This window comes from Mustela putorius, unplaced genomic scaffold (genome assembly GCF_011764305.1).
Source record: "Mustela putorius furo isolate JIRA1106 unplaced genomic scaffold, ASM1176430v1.1 tig00000083_pilon_pilon_pilon, whole genome shotgun sequence".
Taxonomy (NCBI): domain Eukaryota; kingdom Metazoa; phylum Chordata; class Mammalia; order Carnivora; family Mustelidae; genus Mustela; species Mustela putorius.
The window spans coordinates 20,076,618-20,098,063 of record NW_025421273.1 but is presented as its reverse complement, the minus strand read 5'-3'; the positions used below and the strand labels follow the sequence as shown (position 1 = coordinate 20,098,063).

At 40.8% G+C, this 21,446-nt stretch overlaps 1 protein-coding gene across 4 annotated transcripts in view; it reads left to right on the top strand.

Annotated features, from left to right (window-relative positions):
- BOD1L1 (biorientation of chromosomes in cell division 1 like 1) overlaps positions 1–21,446 on the top strand; it is a 54,464-nt gene that overhangs the window by 13,361 nt on the left and 19,657 nt on the right. For all 4 annotated transcript variants that reach the window (XM_045075669.1, XM_013050509.2, XM_045075667.1 and 1 more), the window contains exons 5-12: positions 62–211; positions 2,577–2,743; positions 4,251–4,362; positions 5,004–5,142; positions 6,092–6,164; positions 8,529–14,643; positions 16,477–16,541; positions 17,440–17,524. In XM_045075669.1, the coding sequence (XP_044931604.1) occupies positions 62–211; positions 2,577–2,743; positions 4,251–4,362; positions 5,004–5,142; positions 6,092–6,164; positions 8,529–14,643; positions 16,477–16,541; positions 17,440–17,524 (6,906 nt within the window). The remainder of the gene's footprint in view (positions 1–61; positions 212–2,576; positions 2,744–4,250; positions 4,363–5,003; positions 5,143–6,091; positions 6,165–8,528; positions 14,644–16,476; positions 16,542–17,439; positions 17,525–21,446) is intronic.

The following is a 21,446-nucleotide window of genomic DNA, read 5'->3' as shown; positions in this document are numbered from 1 at the left end:
GGTGCTGAATATGTTTTTGTAACAACGTGCTTTATCTTCGTGTTTTGTTTCCTTTTTGAAGATTGCTCTTTGATAGATTCTGATGTGGATGGACTTACAGACATTACAGTTAGCTCCGTCCATACCAGTGACCTTTCCTCTTTTGAAGAAGATACCGAGGAGGAAGTTCTAATGTCTGATAGCATGGAAGAAGGAGAGATTACATCAGATGGTAAAGCATTTTACTTAATAATGCCTCTGTGAAGCTTTCCGTGGAACATTATTTGTATATTCAGATGGCTGTTTCGTGAAAGACAGTGTGGTATAGTGGCAAGAGCATGGGACTTTGTAGTTGAAAGATTTGTTTCTGAGTCCCAGCTCCGAGGTTGTCTGTCTGAGCAAGCTTGGTAAGTTACTCAGTAAGCCTTGGTACTCCATCTTTTAACTCCATTCCTCAGGTTTATTAGACGGTGTAGATGAGACAGTGTACATGAAGATGCTGTATGTGTAAGTGTATGTGTCTGGGTTTGTACAGGTGATGTTGAGGGAACAGTCTATAAGATTGCCCTTACTTCTGACACCAGTTGCAAATTTGGGATCCCCAAACCCACTGTTAGGTTTGATAATTCTCTAGAAGGACTCACTGAAAGCTTTAAAATTTATGGTTATGGTTTGTTACAGCTGAGGGACACACATTAAAATCAGCCAAGGAACAGGCATATAGGTCAGAGTCCAAGAAAGTTCCAAACACTGAGCTTCCAGTAGGCCTTTTCGTGTAGAGTTATGGAGAGCATTACTTTCCTGCCATTGATGTCAGACAATATGTATGGCTAATCGCCAACTAGGGAAACTCACATAAGCCTTGATGCCCAAAGTTTTTGTTGGGGCTCCATCATGTAGACATAGTGTCTGATCTCAGTCCCCAGCCTCTCTGAAAGTCAGGCTGATACTTCATGGCCCAAATCTTCCAACCCAGATCATACTGTGATATGATTTAATTTGACCCAGGAGCCCCAAGCAAACAAACACCTGTCAGACATGACATTCCAGAGACTCAGAGATCACCTCCCAGAAGCTAGACCACAGTCATGCCTTGTCCCAAAACAAAACCATACTTCTCTTTACAGTTTGTTTTTCAGCTAACCCTTATTAAGCACTTACTGTATTCTAGTCATTGTGTTAAGTTCTCACATTCCTGTGTGTATGAGCTTCTGTAATCCTCACAACAGCCCTGGGGAGTAGGTCCAAGTGAGGAAACAAAGTTCCAAGAGAAGGGTTCCTGTCCAGGGTCACGCAGCTGTTGAGCTCCAGGGCCAGTTTCAAACCTGAGTCAGGGCTTCTAACCAGCATTTTGTGTGGCTCTGTATCACACGATTAACTTCTGCTTTATGACCTTTTTAAAAAATCAAATATTTGCAACTATTTGTAAGTAGCATCTTGTAAATTTGCTGTTGGCTCCGTCCATACCAGTGACCTTTCCTCTTTTGAAGAAGATACCGAGGAGGAAGTTCTAATGTCTGTAAAGAGAAAATCCTAGAGGAGAAAAAGTAGATGCTTTTAATTCCACAAATGTATTTTTCAGTCTCTCCCATTTTGCATTCTTAGTAGCCCCAGGATGACCAGCTTAAAAAGCAACATCAGTATTCAGCCACTTTTCATACCTCTTCATGAGGTCAGTTCTGTAGGCTTTATGTAGGATGATGAATGCTACTCATCCTGTGAGCACCCCACTTTCTGAAGCTGACTAAAATTCTCATTCTGGGTGCTTTTGTGGGGCTCTTCAAGTTTTTTCCTAGACAGGACTCCTGGTTTTCTATGTATGAGATCCAGAAAGTAAGAAGGTGATTATTTTTAAAGTACTAAGTGGTAGGAAATGAAAAACTTGTTTACAAGTGTTCTACTTGACTGTGTGATGGGGCAACATACCCACCATCCTAGGGTAGAGGTGTTTTATTATTATTTATTTTAATTTTATTGATTTGAGAGAAAGAGCATAAACAGGGCGAAGAACAAAGGGAGAGGGAGAAGCAGATTCCACACTGAGCAGGGAGCCCAACTCCGGGCTTAATCACAGGACCCTGAGATCATGACCTGAGCTAAAGTCAGGTACTTAACCAACTGAGCTACCCAGGTGCCCCAAGGTAGAGGAGTTTTAGTGTATACTTTGTGTAGGGCCTCTTGTGTAGGGACTCTTGTATCATTAAAATCTCAAATTAAAGAAAAGAATTTCAAGCCCACGTTAAAATGTGGCTTCAAGTAAATTTATTCAGTTTTACGGTCGTAAAATATTCATACCAGGTCCACTGACCTACAAATGAGAATTAACTATTTGTCAAGGAACAATAAATAGCGATAAGATCTGATTTTTCTTTGCTTTCTTTATGTGTGAGAAGTTAATTGTAAGAAATAAATTAAGATTTGGATTATAGCCATTAAAATGTTTATTTCTGATTTTTTGCATACTGATATTTCCTGTTGGACCTCAGATGTACTTGAACTACATTGGTACTGTTTTGCCACTTGATGTGGATCAAGCATAATGTTAATTTTATTGGTCATTCACAGAAGCACTCCTTTTTCTGTTGGCTTTCTTCCAGATGAGGAGAAGAACAAGCAGAACAAAACAAAAACTCAAACCAGTGATCCCAGTGAAGGAAAAGCAAAAAGTGTACGGCACGCTTATGTTCACAAACCTTATCTTTACTCAAAATATTACAGTGATTCCGATGATGAGCTTACTGTAGAACAACGGCGCCAGTCGATTGTAAGTTCAGACTAGATCTGTTGCTATTTTAACCTATTTGACTGGTCTGTATGCAGAGTACTGGACAGCACACCAAACTGACATGTCGGTTCTGCCTTCAGGAACTTGACATTTAATTAGGCAGTACAGACATAAACATGGAATATGGGTCTTTGTGTCTTGATCAGTAGTGAGAACTTGGTAACAATGCTTCACAGTATGGACATGTTTGAATCCAGCGTGGATCGAGCCATACAAAGAGGATGTGCAGCCATCAGTCTAATATGAAGAGGGGGTACAGTCTGCATATTTTCTAGTTAAAGATGGGTGCTTGGATTACTAACAGCTTCTTTTTTTTTATTTTTTTAAGATTTAATTTATTTATTTGACAGAGAGAGAGATATCACAAGTAGGTAGAGAGGCAGGCAGAGAGAGAGGAGGAAGCAGATTCCCCGCTGAGCAGAGAGCCCAATGTGGGCCTCGATCCCAGGACCCTGGGACCATGACCTGAGCCGAAGGCAGAGGCTTTAACCCACTGAGCCACCCAGGCGCCCTATTAACAGCTTCTTAAAGAAAAAGATTGCCACTTCATCATATGTGTACATCTGTTTTAAGATGACTTAACAGTTTTAGAAACATTAAAATACGGAATTACACATTTTAGAATAAGGAAATATTGCATAGAAAAATTATTTGAAAGAAGTGAGAATGCTAATAATGGCTTATCTCTTGAGAAACTGGCTTCATCAGGATTTATACCAATACCTAGGATTTTTGGCACTTTGAGACTTTGAGTTCTGAATGGGTATGGGGTGGTGTGAGTAACCCACAATAACTGGATTCTTGGCTTTTTTAAATAGAAAGGCAGAAAGTCCCACATTTAAAACCTGGGTTTCCAAGAACATAACCAGCCAGTTGTATTTGTTGTAGGACTAGCCTGTCTCTTAAATCTGTACAACTTTCTCCTTTAGAATAATTTTAAAAATTACGATATATTTGCTTATGTATACTTGATGTTCATACATAATTTCTAGCTTTTTTTTTTTTTTTTTTTTTTTTTTTTTTTTTTTTTGAGAGAGAGAGTGAGCAGTGGGGCAGGGGGTAGAGGGAGACACAGAGAGAGAATCTTAAGTAGGCTCCGTGCCCCAGCGCAGAGCCTTACATGGGGCTCAGTCTCATAATCCTGAGATTATGACCTGAGCTAAAATCTGGAGTTGGATGCTTAACTGACTGAGCCACCCAGTGGCCGCTCACAGCCCTCCTTTTAGTTAAACTAACTGGTTTATTAAATCACCATTTCCCAGAATGATACCTTTCCCATTCTTTAAACTAATGGCAATCTGAAAGAGTAATTAAAAATTTTCACATCTGTCCCTTATTCTTCTGGTAGCTTCCAAATGGTATAATGAATATGCAGCATTGCAAAGCCCCTTATTTGTAAGAACATTTGAAGGGTAAACATACTTTTTTTCAGTGTTTTTGCTTTTTCCTCATGGTCAGTATAATTGTGACTATTTTGTGGTTTTAGGCTAAAGAAAAAGAAGAGAGACTTTTAAGAAGGCAAATTAATAGAGAGAAACTTGAAGAAAAACGAAAGCAGAAAGCTGAAAAGACAAAGTCTTCAAAAGCTAAGAATCAAGGTATAGGAAGTGTTAACTTTAATATTTTAAATGTCTTATATACTTCATTAATTTTAGATATCCATCTTACTTCTGAGATGATTATAAAATAGAATTATCTAAATTACATCTCAAAAAACTGTGTTAAAAAATTAATCTATTTTCAGGTATGGGAGATTCCTTTTTAATCTGATGTGTTGAATAACTTTTTAAATTCTATTTCTGTGTCTAAACATTCTGTCAGGTGCCAGCTTATACAACCCACATTTTAGCAATTTATTTTCTGTGATTGTGGAATGAATTATCTCTGGAAAATCAGTTGTTAATCCATGAGTAATCAAGCCTTGATGGTGATATGAGTAGAATTAATCAATGCTTTATGTTATCTAAAGTTTCAGACATTTATCTGGAGTATTTCATTGACCCAAACTGAACTTACTCTGGGCAGTGATCCTATATAATATACAAAAACATATATACACTTGCAATTAAAAAAGTATGGCTCCTCCATCTAAAATATTTTTTTTATCCCAGCACAACTTAAGGATATTAAAGCTATCTAGCATTTTTACAGTAATTAGAAAATCTTAATGAAAAAGAAATACTAATGTTGTTTATAAACTCTGTTCTGAAATGTAGTTTATTGATTATTTCTTTCCTAGGCAAAAATAGTGTGGATTTAGAAGAATCATCAGCAAAGAGTGTGGAACCTAAAACCCCCAGAATTAAAGAAGTCCTTAAAGAACGGAAAGTTTTAGAGAAAAAAGTAGCCTTAAGCAAAAAAAGAAAGAAAGATTCGAGGTACATATTTTATCTGGCAGCATTCCTATGGTAACATTCCCCCAGCATGCTTTCAGAAGAGAGGCATTGATAGGGTTAATAAAGAGCCATACCTTGAATGTGTGTGTCTTTATCACATGTTTATGAAAACCATAGTGTTTCACTTCTTGTCGCATAATTCATTGTGTTAATATCTATATTTCAAAATAGTGTTTCTAAATCATTTTTGGAGGGTGGTCCCCAGAAAAACGCACATGCATAAACAGTTGTTTCTAGAATTTCAGAGTTCATAGCCCCTCTAGAATCTCAGGAAATATCTCCACTGTGGACATTCAATAACCTCTTATTTACAGTGACTGCATGCATTTTCCAGGCTTGCTAGTATTCATGCATCTCCCCATAATCCAGAGGGCTGAACCAAATTCTTACTTATCTTTGTGTTATCATAGTTAATTCTGTAAGAATTAGAAAGCTGAAGAGACTCTCAATGTGACTCTGAAGTCCTTGGAGCCATAAGCTATGACCAGGTTGCAATTATGGACATTTATCACAGACTTCAAGGTAGCAGAATCAATAATCTGCAGAACTCAGAGGAGTCTGCTCTCAGTTTTCTTACTGTACCTCATTACTATTGATCTGAATAAATACGACTACCATATTTACTCAAAAGACAGTAAGACGTTTGAAATCTAATTATAGCCAATCAGGTATTCATTTTCAAGCAACAAATTTAGGAATTTTTTTTCAAGTATACTTAACTTTAGTGCCAAGAGTAAGTTACTCACAGTGGGGATTATATTTGCTTCTGTTGACTGAGATAGGAATTAAACTGAAATGCAAGGAGGCTTCCTTTATGGATCAAGTGTTTATAATAAAGAAAAATGAAGCTTTTTTTTTTTTTTAAACCTTCTGAGAAAAACTTATATTTGATTCAAATCAAGTTAATGTATGACTCTTCCCTCTCACTTAGGAATGTTGAAGAGAATTCTAAAAAGAAACCACAGTCTGAAGAAGATTCAAAAGAAACTCTCAAGACAAGTGAGGTGTGTCTTAATTAATAAAGCCTATTTTAAATTCTCTTTTGTTAGATATAGGCCATTCAGTCCTTTGGAGTAAAACTTAGAAATTCAATTTGCTCTTTTCCAAGTTAAATAAAAAATCCCTCATCTTTAGCATTCTTGAACTCCCATTCTATTATGGCCTAAATTCCTCATTTTAACTAGTTGATTCATGTAATCTTTTATTTAGTTAACAGCTACTTTTTCCTACTTTCCTTTCCCTCACCCCCTAACCCCCCACCACTATTTCTTATACTGACAATAACAAAATTGCCAGTAATGATAATAAGAAAAAGGGTGGGGGGGGTGGCGCCTGGGTGGCTTCATAGGTTAAACGTCTACCTTCCACCCAGGTCATGATCTGAGTTCCAATATCAGCCCCACATTGGGATCCCTGCTAAGTGGGGAGTATTCTCCCTCTACCCCTCCCTCTACTCATGCTCCCTCTCTCTTGCTCACTCTCTCTTTCTCAAATAAATAAATAAAATCTTTAAAAAAAAAAAAAAGAAAGAAAGAAAAGGGAGGGCTCTAAAATCCCTCCACCGTAGCGGACCATCCATTTCATTCTCACACACTCTTCATCCATAAATGTATGTAATTTTGTAGAGTGGATATAATCTTGCAAAATGATTTTAACATTCCTTCTTACTCATCTCATGTTTCTTTGTAGGCTTCTAACTTATATTTAACGATTGCCTAGTGTTTGATTGAATAGACATACCATGATTTAAGCATTTCCTTAGAGTTGAACACTTAGATTACTTACAAGATCTGATCAATTGAAATAGTAAAAATTATGTTCAATGAATGTTTGGATTATTTTCTTGGGATAAACTTTTACTTTCACTGGATTTAAATTCTTATTTGCCCTGCCATATTTATAATTCTGAAGCCAAACTTTTTTCTTTTTCTTTTTCTTTTTTTTTTTTTTTGAGCAAGCTCCACACCTAACATGGGGCTCAGACTCATGACCCTGAAATCAAGAGTCATATGCTCTGCCAACTGAGCCAGCCAGGTGCCCCTAAACCCTAACTATGTTAGGGAAAACTAATAAAGATTATTTGTTCGTAGCCAATAAATAATCTTCATTTCTTTATTTAGAAATTACAGATATATTTATGAGTATATCCTGATGTATTAACGGCGTATTTTTAAATATTTAGCTTAATTTTGTGATAAATTTCTTTGAAAAAGTATCTCATAAAATTTTATTCATGTTAATTGGTTGGAACTACTATAAAATTAGGTTGATAAAATCCCTGTTCTTTCTTTGATGAATTTTAAAGTGTTTTTTTAAAGATTTCACTATGCCCTACTCCCTGAGTTAGTAGAATTTCATTAATCTTTGTGTTAAATGCTAAGACAGTACATTGATAAACTGACCCAGAAACACAGAAATCTTTCTGAGAACTTCACCCCATTATTTGAATAAGAATAATTACAGGTAATAGTGAGACTGTACTAAAGTATATTTCATTCATTAATACTAATAATCTCCTCAGTGCCATGCCTTGGGGCTGGAAGGAAGGTCAGATGTGCTCGTCCATCAGTGTCTTCCTTTGGTTATATAAACATACACATGCTTGGGGCACCTGGGTGGCTCAGTGGGTTAAAGCCTCTGCCTTTGGCTCAGGTCATGATCCCAGGATTCTGGGATCAAGCCCTGCATCGGGCTCTCTGCCTACTTGTGGTCTCTGTCTGTCAAATAAATAAATAAAATATTTAAAAAAGAAAAAACCATACACATGCTTTATATGTGATATGGTTAGTGTTACAGTGAGTTATCATGTGCATTTGAAACTTCCTAAGTAAAATGCCCTACAAGTAGCCTGGATTCATGAGGTTTCCATAAATAATTCAGGCTCCTAAATTAAAATGTTAGGAAACTTTTATTTATTTCAGTATAATATTTTTAATTATTTTCATTGTCAGATATGCTTTGGGACTAAAAATATCAGACTGTCATTTGTGCAGCTTATATTTATTAATGGCTACTGGGTATTAGTGAGCTTTAGTAATTTAAAGTTAAAGGCCTCCCAAATGCATGGACCCATCTTAGGAGAAATAATTAATTGTGCACAGATGTCTGTGATATAGTGGGAAGAGTCCCCAACTGAGAATGAAATCCTCTCAACTTGTTGCCTGGGTATCAAGTTATGGAGCCACTCTGACCTTCAGTTTCCTGGTGCATAAAATGAGGTCACCCATACCTACCACAGGCTGCTGGCTGAGATTAAGTGACATGTCATACATGACAACATTCAGCATATCCAGTGTACCCAAATGTTAAGTTTAAATATAAAGGTCGATTTTAGTATTGCTCATATTTTAACTTTTATTTTCTTACAGCATTGTGAAAAGGAAAAGGTATCTTCTTCAAAGGATCTGAAGCATGTTCATGCAAAAAGTGAACCAAGTAAACCTGCCCGGAGACTTTCAGAATCTTTGCATTCAGCTGATGAAAACAAAAATGAATCCAAAATAGAAAGAGAACATAAAAGACGCACATCTACCCCTGTTGTGGTGGAAGGGGCACAAGAAGAGCCTGATACAAGAGATGGGAAAAGGCAAGCAGAACGGTCGGAAATTGGCACAGAAGAGCCCCAGAAACAGAAAAGCACACTTAAAAATGAAAAGCATCTAAAAAAAGACGATTCTGAAACAGTACATGTGAAAAGCCTACCTAAGAAAGAGACAAAATCTTCCAAGGAAAAGCCTGAAAAAGACAAGACTCTGTCAGAAGACAAATTATCAACAAAACATAAATATAAAGGTGACTGTATGCATAAAACAGGTGATGAGACTGAGCTTCATTCTTCAGAGAAAGGTTTAAAAATGGATGAAAATATCCAAAAGCAAAATCAACAAACGAAACTTTCTTCAGATGAAAAAACGGAACGAAAAAGTAAACATAAGAATGAAAGGAAGTTATCAATTTTGGGCAAAGATGGAAAGCCAGTTTCTGAATATATTATAAAAACAGATGAGAATGTTCGTAAAGAAAACAACAAAAAAGAGAGGCACCTATCAGCCGAAAAGACTAAGGCAGAGCACAAATCAAGAAGATCAAGTGATTCTAAAATTCAGAAAGATTCTCTGAGTTCTAAGCAACATGGAATTGCATTACAGAGAAGAAGTGAAAGTTATTCAGAGGATAAGTGTGATACAGACTCAACTAATTTAGATAGTAATTCAAAACCAGAAGAGGTGGTTCACAAGGAGAAGCGAAGAACAAAGAGCTTACTAGAAGAGAAACTTATGCTAAAGTCTAAACCAAAAAGTCAAGGCAAACAGTTAAAAGTAGTTGAAACGGAATTACAAGAAAGTGTCACAAAACAGGTGGCCACTCCAAAACCAGATAAGGAGAAGAACACAGAAGAAATTGACACAGATAGACAGCGGAAGTCTAAAGTTGAAGACAAACCTTCTGAGGAAATTGGTGTCGAAGTTGTATTGGACAGTGCTGCTTCCTCAGCACATGGTACACAGAAGGATTCTAGTCACAGAACCAAGTTACCATTAGCAAAGGAGAAATACAAAGCTGATAAGGATTCAGGCTCCTCCAGACCCGAGAGAAAGTTATCAGATGGGCACAAAAGCAGAACCTTAAAGCATGGTAGTAAGGAAATGAAAAGGAAGGAAGAAAATAAATCAGATGACAAGGATGGTAAAGAAGTTGACAGTAATCATGAAAAGGCCAGAGGGAATAGTTCAGTTTTGGAAAAGAAATTAAGTAGAAGGTTGTGTGAAAACCGAAGAGGAAGCTTATCCCAAGAAATGACCAAAGGAGAAGAAAAACCAGCAGCAAACTCCTTGAGCACTCCCAATAGTTCCTCTGTTCAGAAACCAAAAAAGAGCAGTGATACCACAGTAATGCCTGAACAAGAGCCAATGGAAATTGATTCTGAGCCATCTGTTGAAAATGTATTTGAAGTATCTAAAACCCAAGATGGCAGCAGTAATAGTTCTCAGCAAGGCAGTGACTCTGAAAATGTTATGAAACAAAAAACCAATATCGTTCTAAAGGATGAATTAAGAACTTCCACAGTAGATTCAAAAACACCAGCTCCAGCCTATAAATCAGGACGTGGAACAGGAGTTACTGGTAATTCTGAAAAGCACACTGACCATAAAGGCACCCTTACCAAGAAAGTGCATATCCAAAGTGCTGTGTCCAAACTGAACCCTGGGGAAAAAGAACCCATTCAACAGGGAACTCATGAAACAAATACAGACTCTGAAACTAGTCATAGACTATTGTCACGAGCCCCATCAGAAAATGATAGGACACAGAAGAATTTGAAAAACACAACCACACTCACTGAAGAACATGTTGCTCAAGGAAATGCTGATCATGAGCATTCCCCAAATTTAGATCCTTCACCGTCCTTAAGTTCAGTAACTGTGATCCCTCAGAAGGAATCTTGTGATGCAGATGTAAGTCCTTTGATTGACAAAAGGACTGTTTTGGAAGGTGGCACAGCAAGCACTTCCCTTGTAGAGCACTCTGATATTCCTAACCAAAGTTTGACTCTTAGGGAATCAGAAGTCCCTAGGACAAGTGACAGCAAAGAAAGTGGGGCAGTTTCCACAGTAGATACACTGGCAAAAGCAAGCATGGATAGCAGAAGACACATTCCAGAAGGTTTCCAGCCTGCTGTGCTGCACACTAAACAAGGAAAAGTAATTGTGCCTGTTGGTAGCAAGTTAATGGATGTCAATACAGAAAATGAGAATGCTCACAAAGAAGGCAGCTTTATGGACATGGCCAGAAAAGAAAATGACTTCAACACAGAGCCCAGTTCAAAGGAGACAACAAGAGTGGTACTAGAAAATGGCAAAAAGCATGGCATCACTGTTGACCCTGTGGTAGGCATGAGAACAGAAAAAGATGCTGAGACCGTCAAACTTAAGTGTAGTAGTGGCCCAGGTGAAATGGAAAACAAATCAGTTGTGTTTGAAGGAAGGACTGAAAGTAGCGAGGTCGACACCAGTGCTGGAAATAACGCTGCTTCCTCAGTTTTACAGCAAAGGAATGGAGAAACTGCTGATGGCACAACCGGGTCTGGCAGAGCAGAAAAGACTTCTTTTGCCACTAGCACTGCAAGGAAAGATGAAGGTGTTCCCCTAAATACAGTAAAGGCAGGGGATGCCACGACCACTTCCTCAGAAACAGGAGAGGGTGAGGTGGCTGTGCCCTGCACAAGCATTGAGGCAGATGAAGGCTTCATAACAGGTGCATGCTCTAAAAACAATCCTCTTCACACTGGGGCAGAAGCCAGTGAATACACAGTTTTTGCTGCAGCAGAAGAAGGCGGCAGCGTTGTCACAGAAGGATTTGCTGAAAGTGAAACCTTCCTTACAAGCACCAAGGAGGGAGAAAGTGGAGAGTGTGCTATGGCTGAATCTGAAGAGAGAGCAATGGGCCCCGTGACTGCTCACGAAGTTACGGTTGAAGATGATGTCAACAGTGGTGTGACAGAAGAGAAGGATGACGCTGTCACCAGTGCCGGCTCTGAAGAAAAATGTGATGGTTCTTCACGTACAGACTCAGAAATGGCTGAAGGAACTGTTACCTTTATTAGTGAGGTTGAAAGTGATGGTGCGGTGACAAGTGCTGGGACAGAAATAAGGGAGGGCTCCTTAAGCAGTGAAGAGGTGGATGGATTCCAGAGAAATATGACGAGAATGGGCCCCAAAAAAGAAACTGAGGGAACTGTGACATGTACTGGAGCAGAAAGGAGAAGTGCTACTTCTATTATGTGCCCAGTAACAGGCGCCAAACGACAGGAAGAGCATGTGGTTACAGGCGCAGCTGTGGCCCTTGTCAGTAATGACACACCACCAGGAACCAGTGCCCCCCAGGAAGGAAATGCTTCTGTGAATGACGGGGCAGAAGGCGAAAGTGCCGTCACCAGCACAGGGATAACAGAAGAAGATGGAGAGGGGTTGGGGAGCTGCACAGGTTCAGAAGAGGGCAGTGAGGGCTTTCCTCTAAGTTCTGAATCAGAAGACAACGGAGAGAGTGCAATGGACAGTACAGTAGCCAAAGAAGCCACTAACATACCATCCGTCGCTGCTGGGCCTTGTGATGATGAAGGAATTGTAACCAGCACCGGTGCAAAAGAGGAGGATGAGGAAGGTGAAGGGGTAGTGACCAGTACTGGAAGGGGAAATGAAATTGGGCATGCATCCACTTGCACTGGGACAGAGGAGGAGAGTGAAGGGGTATCAATTTGTGGAAGTGCCGAAGAAGGTGACAGTCAGATTGGTACTGCAGCAGGGCACGTGGGAGCAGAGGCTGGAGCCACCATCACCAATGCCAACGAGAGCAATGTTGACAGCATGAGTGGTGCAGAGAAAGGCATGAAACATAGGGAGATCTGCTTCAGTGCAAAAGGGATTGTAGAAAGCAGTGTAACCAGCGTGGCCTCAGGGAAAGGTGAAGTGGCACCAGTTCCCGAAGGTGTTGAGGGTCCCATGACTAGTGCAGCTTCAGGTCAGAGTGACAGTTTGCTCACCAGAAAAGAAAAAGTTGATGATACCACAATTTCCACCGGCCTGGTGGGGGGCAGCTACAAGGTGCTTGCATCCAGGGCAGTCCCAGAATGTGAAGCTGGTCACACATCACCCAGTGGAAAAGAAGACGAAGGTATCATCACCTCAGTGGACAATGAAGAATGCGATGGCCTTATGGCTAGTACAGCCAGTGACAGTGTTACCAACCAGACTTGCTTAGCTGGGGGTAAAAGTCCAGGCAAAGGCTTGATGATTTCCACCAGTACCACGCATGACTACAGCACTCAGTTAAGCACAGTTACAGGCGTGGAAGAAGGTCATTCAAGTGTGCTGAGAACCGAAGAAAATAAGGAAGGCACCAGACTAAGCATGGAGGAATTTGAGGCCCCCATGCCCAGTGCAGTGTCAGGAGATGAGAGCCAGCTCCCTGCTATGAGAAATGAAGAGAAAGATGAGTGTGCCATGATTTCCACGAGCATAGGGGAGGAGTTCGAAGTGCCCATTTCCAGTGCCACAACCATCACATGTGCAGAAAGTCAGCAGCCAGTGGCCACCATGGAAGAAGGAGCTCAGGACTCCGGCCTAGTGAGCACCGACGACTTCGAGGGGCCCATGCCCAGTGCGGCCACAGCGGTTGAGAGCCCTCTTGCCTCAACTAGCAAGGAGGAGAAAGACGAATGCGCACTCATCTCCACCAGCATAGCAGAGGAGTGCGAGGCTTCTATTTCTGGCGTCCTCGCAGAAAGCGAAAAGGTGCGACCCACCACTGTGGGTCTGGAAGAGAAAGATGGGAGCGCCATCATCTCCACCAGCTCGGGAGAAGACTGCGAGGGCCCCGTGTCCAGCGCCGCCCCACAGGAGGAAGTCCAGCCCTCCGTTACCCGAGCAGAGGAGATCAGCGACACCACCATGATTTCCACAAGCACCTCTGAAGGCCGAGAAGCAGTCATGATGGGCGCTCTCCCGCAGGACGACGAGCCACCTGGCACGGCAAGGATGGAAGATTTGAGTGACGCCGCCATCATCTCCACCAGCACTGCTGAGTGCGTGCTGGCGCCGGCCGGCCTTGACAGGCTGGATGAGAACCCACGGACTGCAAGTAGCGTGGATGAGAAAGCGCAACTGTCGGCTCACAGGATGAGCAAGGGTGAGGCCCCGAGGCCCCGCCTGATGTGCGCAAACAGCTGTCCGCACCCTGGGCCGCCAGCAGGGGGCAGAGCCGCGGGCATCGAGGACGGGAGCAGCAGGGTGGCAGTCTATGAGCCTTCTGCTGCGGGCGGCCCGCCAGGGGCTGCACAAGCATCGGAGGAGGGGTGCAGGCGGGACGGTTCCTGCGAGGTGCCACTAGTGAGGAAGGGACAGAGTGAGAGCAAGTTGGGCCTCATAAATGCGGCAGAGAGGAGTGTGTGGCTGAGCTCTGTTCCGAGAAGACAGGGGAGCCAGGAGGTGGCTGCCGCAGGCCATAGCACCTGTTGGGCAGGAAGGGATCTGCGGAGGGGAGTGGACTCATCTGAGAATCTGGCGGGACCAGAGCAAAGGGCGGGGCCAACAACTGAGGACCCCTCTCTCGGGATCTGCTGCTTGCCAGCAGTAAGTCCTGGTGCTAAGAACACAGATGACGTGCTGCCTGCCAGAGACACTGCGGTGGAGCCGTCCTCCCCTGAGCAGTCCTGGCCCACGGCCCCCGTGAACACTACCACTGAATGTATTAATGGCCAAGAATCAGAAATTGGCCCTTGCCACGCGCTAGTCCTTCCAGCTGCCTACAATGTAGCTCTGTCTGCTCCAAACTATGACCACGGCTTGACTGTAAAGGGTGATAACAATGGCAAACGGCTGGTTCAAGGGTCCATTGAGAAAACAAGAGATGGTAATGGCATGAGGAAATCATCCCAGGAGGAGGTAGACCTCAAGGTTCCTCCTGAAGAAAATTTGCATGACATAGGTGAGAATCTCTGTAATTGTACATTTTAACATCTTAACAAAAATGATTGCTTGTAGAGTACATTTTAAACAGCCTTCCAAAAGAGGATTTTGATTCCAGAATGTCACAAAATAACTTCTCAAATGGGAAGATTGGGCTTAGAAACTTGAGTTTAAAAACTGAAAACCTTAGACCCATTTTTCCTGTGCTAGGAGAGCAGAGTCAGGAAGCTGGGGGAGGGGAAGGCAGCCAGCTAGCTATGTGCAAGTTGCTAAACCTTTGACCCTCAGGTTTCTTGTGAGTCAAAATGAACACTACCTTACAACAGCCCTGCGAAATGAGTATTTTTTTATCATCCTCATTTTACAAATGAGGAAATGGGTTCTGATTGTTTAAATAACTTGCATAGTCCTTCGGGCCTGTTAGAAAAAAATTACCTCAGAACTTCAGTTTTCTGTTGTGTAAGATGGGGACAATAGTTATAAACACCATTCCAGCCTTCATCTGATGTCCTATTGTCTTGTGGTATATGTCAGTTTAGTTCAGCTGGCTACTTAAAATCAGGGAAGCACTTTTTTTTTTTTTTTTTAACTGAGTTTTATGTTCAGGTAAAATGAGTTCTGATTTGAAATTTGAAAGAAAAGAAAAATGTTTCCTCCTGACAGGCTTCAAAGAGTGTCAATCTTGCTAGACATACTTGATAACTTTCAAAGGGGTAAGCTTTGGGGCTCAGTCATTCACTATGCCATACACACAGTAGGGCCAGCTACTATTGTGCTAGGCTCTGGGAATGCAAAGGTAACTCTTCAAAATGGGGAACAGCTGTGAATCCAGCCTTGTATTTTAAGTAGGTAGTGACACTCTGGTGGCAGGTGCTTAGAATCTTTGAGAACTCAGAGGGACATCATGGGCTAGACTTGAAGGGTCAGGGATGTTGACTTTTCTACTCTGGCTGTATAAATTTTGGTGTCCTGGACTTTTAAACTGGAACAGACCTTGAATGTCATCAAATACAGCCTCAGGAAGCTGAGGCCAGTAGATTGAGTCCTGTTCATTATAGGGACTTAAGAAAGTATTCCAAGGGTTGAAATAACTTGAAATTTTTCCATTGAATTTAGCCTGGGTAAATTGAATGCTTTGCAGATTTTTATGACTTAACCCTTGCTACAGTCTGTTACTCCTTCCCCTCCCCACCTTTGTTTCTGTGAAGGAGCAAAAAACAGAAGAGTTTTTACCAAGGAAAAGCCTGCAGCCTCTTAGAGAAAAGAAGGATTTTTCCCTGGAGGCTTCTGTATGGGTGGGTGAAAGAACTGGAAGCCACAGTCACAGAGGGACAAGGGAGAGAGAAAGAAAGGACTACAACAGGGATAGGATTGAGTCTCCACCAGAGGAAATGCCATTTTCCTTTTGTCTGCCTCACAGCTTCCTAATTTGATTTTCAGCTTTGCTGTGTCAGAGTGAAGCAACAAAGTGAGTCTGTTCATAAACATTTTCTTTGTTGAGAATATATATCAGTGGCCCAGAATATTTTCTTTTAGGGCCAAACTTGATACAGAACACTGTAGAAAAATATTTGGAAATGTGATGTCTCCAGAAATAGTCTTTTGTTATTCTTTCTGGGCCGCCGTCTTAACAGCAAGAAACAATTTCACTCCCCAAAATGAGTAAATGACCCCTGCCTTTCATCCAAGATTTTTCATCCATATTCCTTTTATTGTTTTCTACTGATGGCAAAATAAAACAGCAGAGGAAGGGGTCATGGCATGCTAGATAATAGCATCCTGTTACCTTTTAATTCAGCGTGTATTTTGTAAGCAAATTCTTTAATTGGTTTAATGGTCTGAATTTCATTAGGCAATGAAGAATCTCCACCGAATGTTCTGGGAGGACGAGCACTGAAAGGCACCTTGAAAACTGAGGTATGGCTGATAGTCCAGTTATGCTGAGCTATAGGTCATATGAGTGCCATTTGACTGCACGCAGATGTATGTGTCCTTAAGTATCATGTGGCTCCTGCTGCCAGTGTACTTAATACACTTACACATTGTTTCTGTCATATCATGAGGCAGGAAAGCTAAAAACCTCAACAATCTCGGTAAATAGTGCCATCATATTTCTATTTTCTCAAACCAGACAGCAGGAGTCAAGTTCAGTCTCTTCTTGTCACCCCATATTTAATCCATTGCCAGTTCTTGCCCGATCTATTTCCAAAATATAACTTGAATCTCCACACCCCCTTTGCAGCCTGACTTCATGGCACCCTCTTGAGTATATGAGAGACAAGGTAGCAATGTACATGCAGAGGAGACTCCACTTACTAGCCAGAGCCATGGGTACACAGACAGGAGGGTTTGCAAGGAAGATATTAGAGTGGGGTTTTACAAGTAGAGTAGAAGTTTACCAGAGGAGAAAGAAACAAAAAGAGCCTTGCAGGCAAAGGTGCATGTTCTAGACACAGAGCAGGAGGGCCAATTGTGAGCCATGGGCACTGCAGCGATAACTGCATTGTGTGGACAAATGCAGACCTGATGAGGGAAGGGACATGATTAATGAAGATCATGTGTGTCGTTACTGATTTGGAGTTTAACTTTTAAAGCAATGGGAGAACCATTGATGGATGAAATATGAGATTAGATTGATTTGTTTTTTGTTTTAGAAAGTTGGCATGTATTCATTTTCAATTTTGCACAGACTTGAAAGTAGTCTTTTATGTTGTTACAATATGCTAGATGTTTTAATTAAGTTTAGGTTAGTCATGACTTCTTGTTCTAAAAACCTCAGTTAACTTAGTTTTTTATGGTGCTTTGGTCTTTTTAGACATTTGTACCATCAGAGGAAGAAAAAAACCATGAAATTGTAACAGCACCAGCAAGTCCATGTGGGAGAAAGCCAAGTGGAGTAGGTAAGTAAGCTCCTTTCCGCAGTGGTTCACATTAATTTCCTGGCCTATGGTTTTATCTTTCGTTAACAGCTTAAAATCAATAGCTGAGAGGTGCCTGGGTAGCACAGTCAGTGAAGCATCTGCCTTTGGCTCAGGTCATGATCTCAGGGTCCTGAGACCAAATCCTTCATCAGACTCTCTGCTCAGTGGGGAGTCTGTTTCTCCTTCTCCCTGTGCCCCTCTTCTCCACTCATGTTCTCTCTCACTCGCTCTGCTCTCTCTCAAATAAATGAATCTTAAAAAAAAAAATAAAATAATAGCTGATTCATAATAAAAACCTGACAGGCTATGTGAATTTGCCTCTCACTTTTTAAAATAGGCTGGAAAGGATTCTTTACTATTTTATTTTTAGCATATACTTTTTCTCATCAGTTATCAGTCAGTTTTATGTAAGGTAATGTGTAAATCTCTTATTTCCAAATAAGTACAGCAGAAAGCAAGTTGCTTTGAAGCAGACTCTTGAGCTCCTTCCCCAAAATGTGTCTCCATGCACCTTCCTGCCCTTCCAGGTGCTGTCACACCTCCTTTCCAAAAGCTAGCTTACAGCCCATGCACCCATTCACACCTCTGCCTGTTGGCCTTTGGACTCTAGCTGGGCCCCAATGACCACTGACGCTGCTACCAGTTTGTACAGGCTCTTCCCAGTCTCTGCGCTGTCTTCAGTGTCTACTTCATGTTTTCTAGGAGAAAGTCTCTTAAGGCAGCAGCTCCCAAACTCAGGACCACTTTATACTCTTAAAAATTATTGAGGATCCTAGAGAATTTTCGTTATGTGGATTATACTTGTTGACATTTACCAAATAACAAACTAAAACTGAGAAGGTTATAATATACATATCCATCCAATATAATTAACTCACTGTAGGTTAACATAAATAACACTGTTTTTCATGAAAAGTAGCAGATTTTCCCAAATGACAAAATGCAGTAAGAAAAGCGACATGGTTTTGCATTTTCGCAAATCTCTTTAAATCTAGCATAATAGAAGGCAGCTGGTTACTCGTGCTGTTCCTATATTCAATATGTTGCTGTTGTTGCCTTGGTTGAAGTATATGAAGAAAATTCAACATCACACTTAACATGGTTGATTTTAATAGCCTTTTCAGATAATTCTGGGAACATCACATGGCCTCTGGAAAATTGCATTGTGTACTCATGAATTTAAAAGACGAATAACATCTTAGTATTTTGACAGTGGTGTGGACCTCGTGGAGCCCTTGAACGATGATTTCAGGAGCCCCAGGGGTCTTTGGACCACACTTTGAGAACCACTGGGTTAGGGAAATAGAAATGAGAATTGTGACAATGGACAATTATTTCTGGTTTGTTTTCTAGTCATTATGGTATTGTCTCTTCTGATCTGCATGTTAACTAGTGGGGGAAAGTAAAAGCAACTTTAGAGCCTGTCACCAAATTTATGCTATTTCTTTCTCCCCCCAACCCATGTTAAAATGTCCATGCAAGCTGCGTAGAGCAGTCAGGGTGATTTTAGTTGCAAGTCACAAAAAAACCTGCAAATGTTTACAGGAAATGTATTAGCTCACCATCTTAGGCAGTTTAGGCTCTTAGAACAGAATTCCATAGACTAAGTGCTTAAGCACCAAATACTTCTTTCCCTTGGTTCTGGAGCCTGGAGGTCTAAGTTCAGGGTGCCAGCATGGTCAGGTTCTTGGTAAGGAATCTCTTTTTGGTTATATTTTCGCATGTATGCATGTAGAGAAAGAGATCTCCTCTCCTTATTTCCATAAAGACACTAATCCCAGCACAATGTTCCACCCTCATGATACTTAAACATCCCAAAGGCCCCGCCTCCAAATACTATCACACTAGGAACTTAGGGTTTCAATATATGAATTTTGGGGGGACTCAAACATCCAGTTCATAATATTATTCACAAAATTGCAAAGTTCAGCCAGAGCATGATCCAAGAGCATGGTGATGTCCCCAAAGACCCATCTTGCAAAGACCCAATTTTCTTCCCTTTCCCTTAGACCCCAGTTGAGGTAATTGCTTTCTCATTTGTAAGTCTCTAGAGAAATATCTTTGTCCTCTCATTCCTGGCCAAAATCCCAAGACTTATTCTGATTCAGCTTAGGTACCTTTGTCCATCCTAAACTAATTACTTTGGCCAGATGAACATACTTGCTGGTTGATTAAAAGTAAATCAAGTGCTCTGTTTCTGGGGTGAGAGTAGAGCTGGTATCCCTGGAAACACATTGTACCCCAGACCACAATCCAAGTTCTTAGGGAAGGTGCTAGGAGAGCAACTATATGTTTACAATGTGATGACCTTGGTTCTTTAAATTATTCCCCCAACAAACATTGGTAAGCAAGGTAAGGGAAATTGAGGTAGAGAATGAAGTCCCTGTCTGCGCTCAGGGAGTTTGCAGAAATAACATGCCGGGAGAAAGGTGCTCTCTGTAATAAAGATACGTTCGTGTCTGGTGGGGTCAGCTTTGCTGGGGAGGGCTTTGGGGAGGGCAAGGTTTAAACTTAACCAATCTCTCTCTCCCCTTTAATTATAGAAAGTAAGACACATAGAAGCGCATAATCGTTTTCCCACTTCTCATGATACCCTCCTTAAATACAACCCTATATTCAAACAAAAATGTAATCATAGTATTTGTAGTGTTTTCTAATTTCCTTTTTTTTTTTTTTACTTAGTGTATACAGATTGACTTCATTTGTTTTAACAGCTGAAAGTAGTCTGTAACGCCTTTTCCCACTTGTTAGATCTTCAGTGGTCTCGTTTTATAGTATTTACTATTATAAATAAAGCTGCAATGAACTTTCATATGTGTGTAGTTACATGTTTCCCTAAGTATTTCCATGAAAGAGAATTGAAGGCTCAAAGAATATGTAAGTTTTGAATTTTCATAACACTCGTCACTCCCCCTAAGTTGGAACCAGATATGGAGGCATGAATAGGTTTGCATTAGGTGGACACAGCAAAGGGAAGGGCAATGTGTAAGGAGTAGTGTGTATAAATCCTCACCCAGGACTATCTGGGGTGATCAGGGCAGGGACCTTCTAAGGCAAAACCATCTGAAGGAGTGACCTTCAAAGTATGTGATCTCAAAAGCCTTATAAACAGAAGTATCAGGCAGTCCTGGAAGACCACCCCAAGGCCTGAGAAACCATTCATGCTGATGTGTTAAAACCGAAATGATGACAGATTTATTCAAAACCTAGATATATTAATTAAAACTTGTATATATGTGTTAAAGTACAAATAATTGAGCACCTAAGTGGCTTAGTTAAGCGTCTGCCTTCGGCTCAGGTCATGATCCCAGGGTCCTGCGATGGAGCCCCACATCCAGCTTCTTGCTCAGCAGGAGTCTGCTTTTCCCTCTGTCCCGTCCCCCACACACACAAGCTCTCAAATAAATAAATAAAATCTTTATTTTAAAAGGTACAAATAATTAATAATCCCATTTGTTAATTGTCAAGAAGGTAGCATTTTTGGATTCTGAAGTCCTTTGTTCCCACAGTTTATTCCAGATGACTTCACTGTGTTTAGGTACGATTCAATAAGGGATGTACTTACGTAAAAGGAAGTTGTTTAAAAGAAAAATGTGCGTTCTGTCATTGTTGAGTAGAAACAGTAGACCTCGTACTTCAAGTTTCCAGAGAATATAAATAGACCAATGCTGTTTGAAGGAATAGAATCTAACTTTTCACTTGATGGCATTATTTTTAAATGAACAAGTGTCACTTTGCTGCGGAACAGTTACAGCAAAGGTCTACCTTTCTCCTAAGCTTCATTTGATCAACATAGTTAAATAGGTGCAGGGATTTAATGGACCATTGCCATTATTATAAAAATGCAGTTAACATTAATTTCTGTTGTTTTTCTGGAATAATGGCAGGCACAGTTTATAGA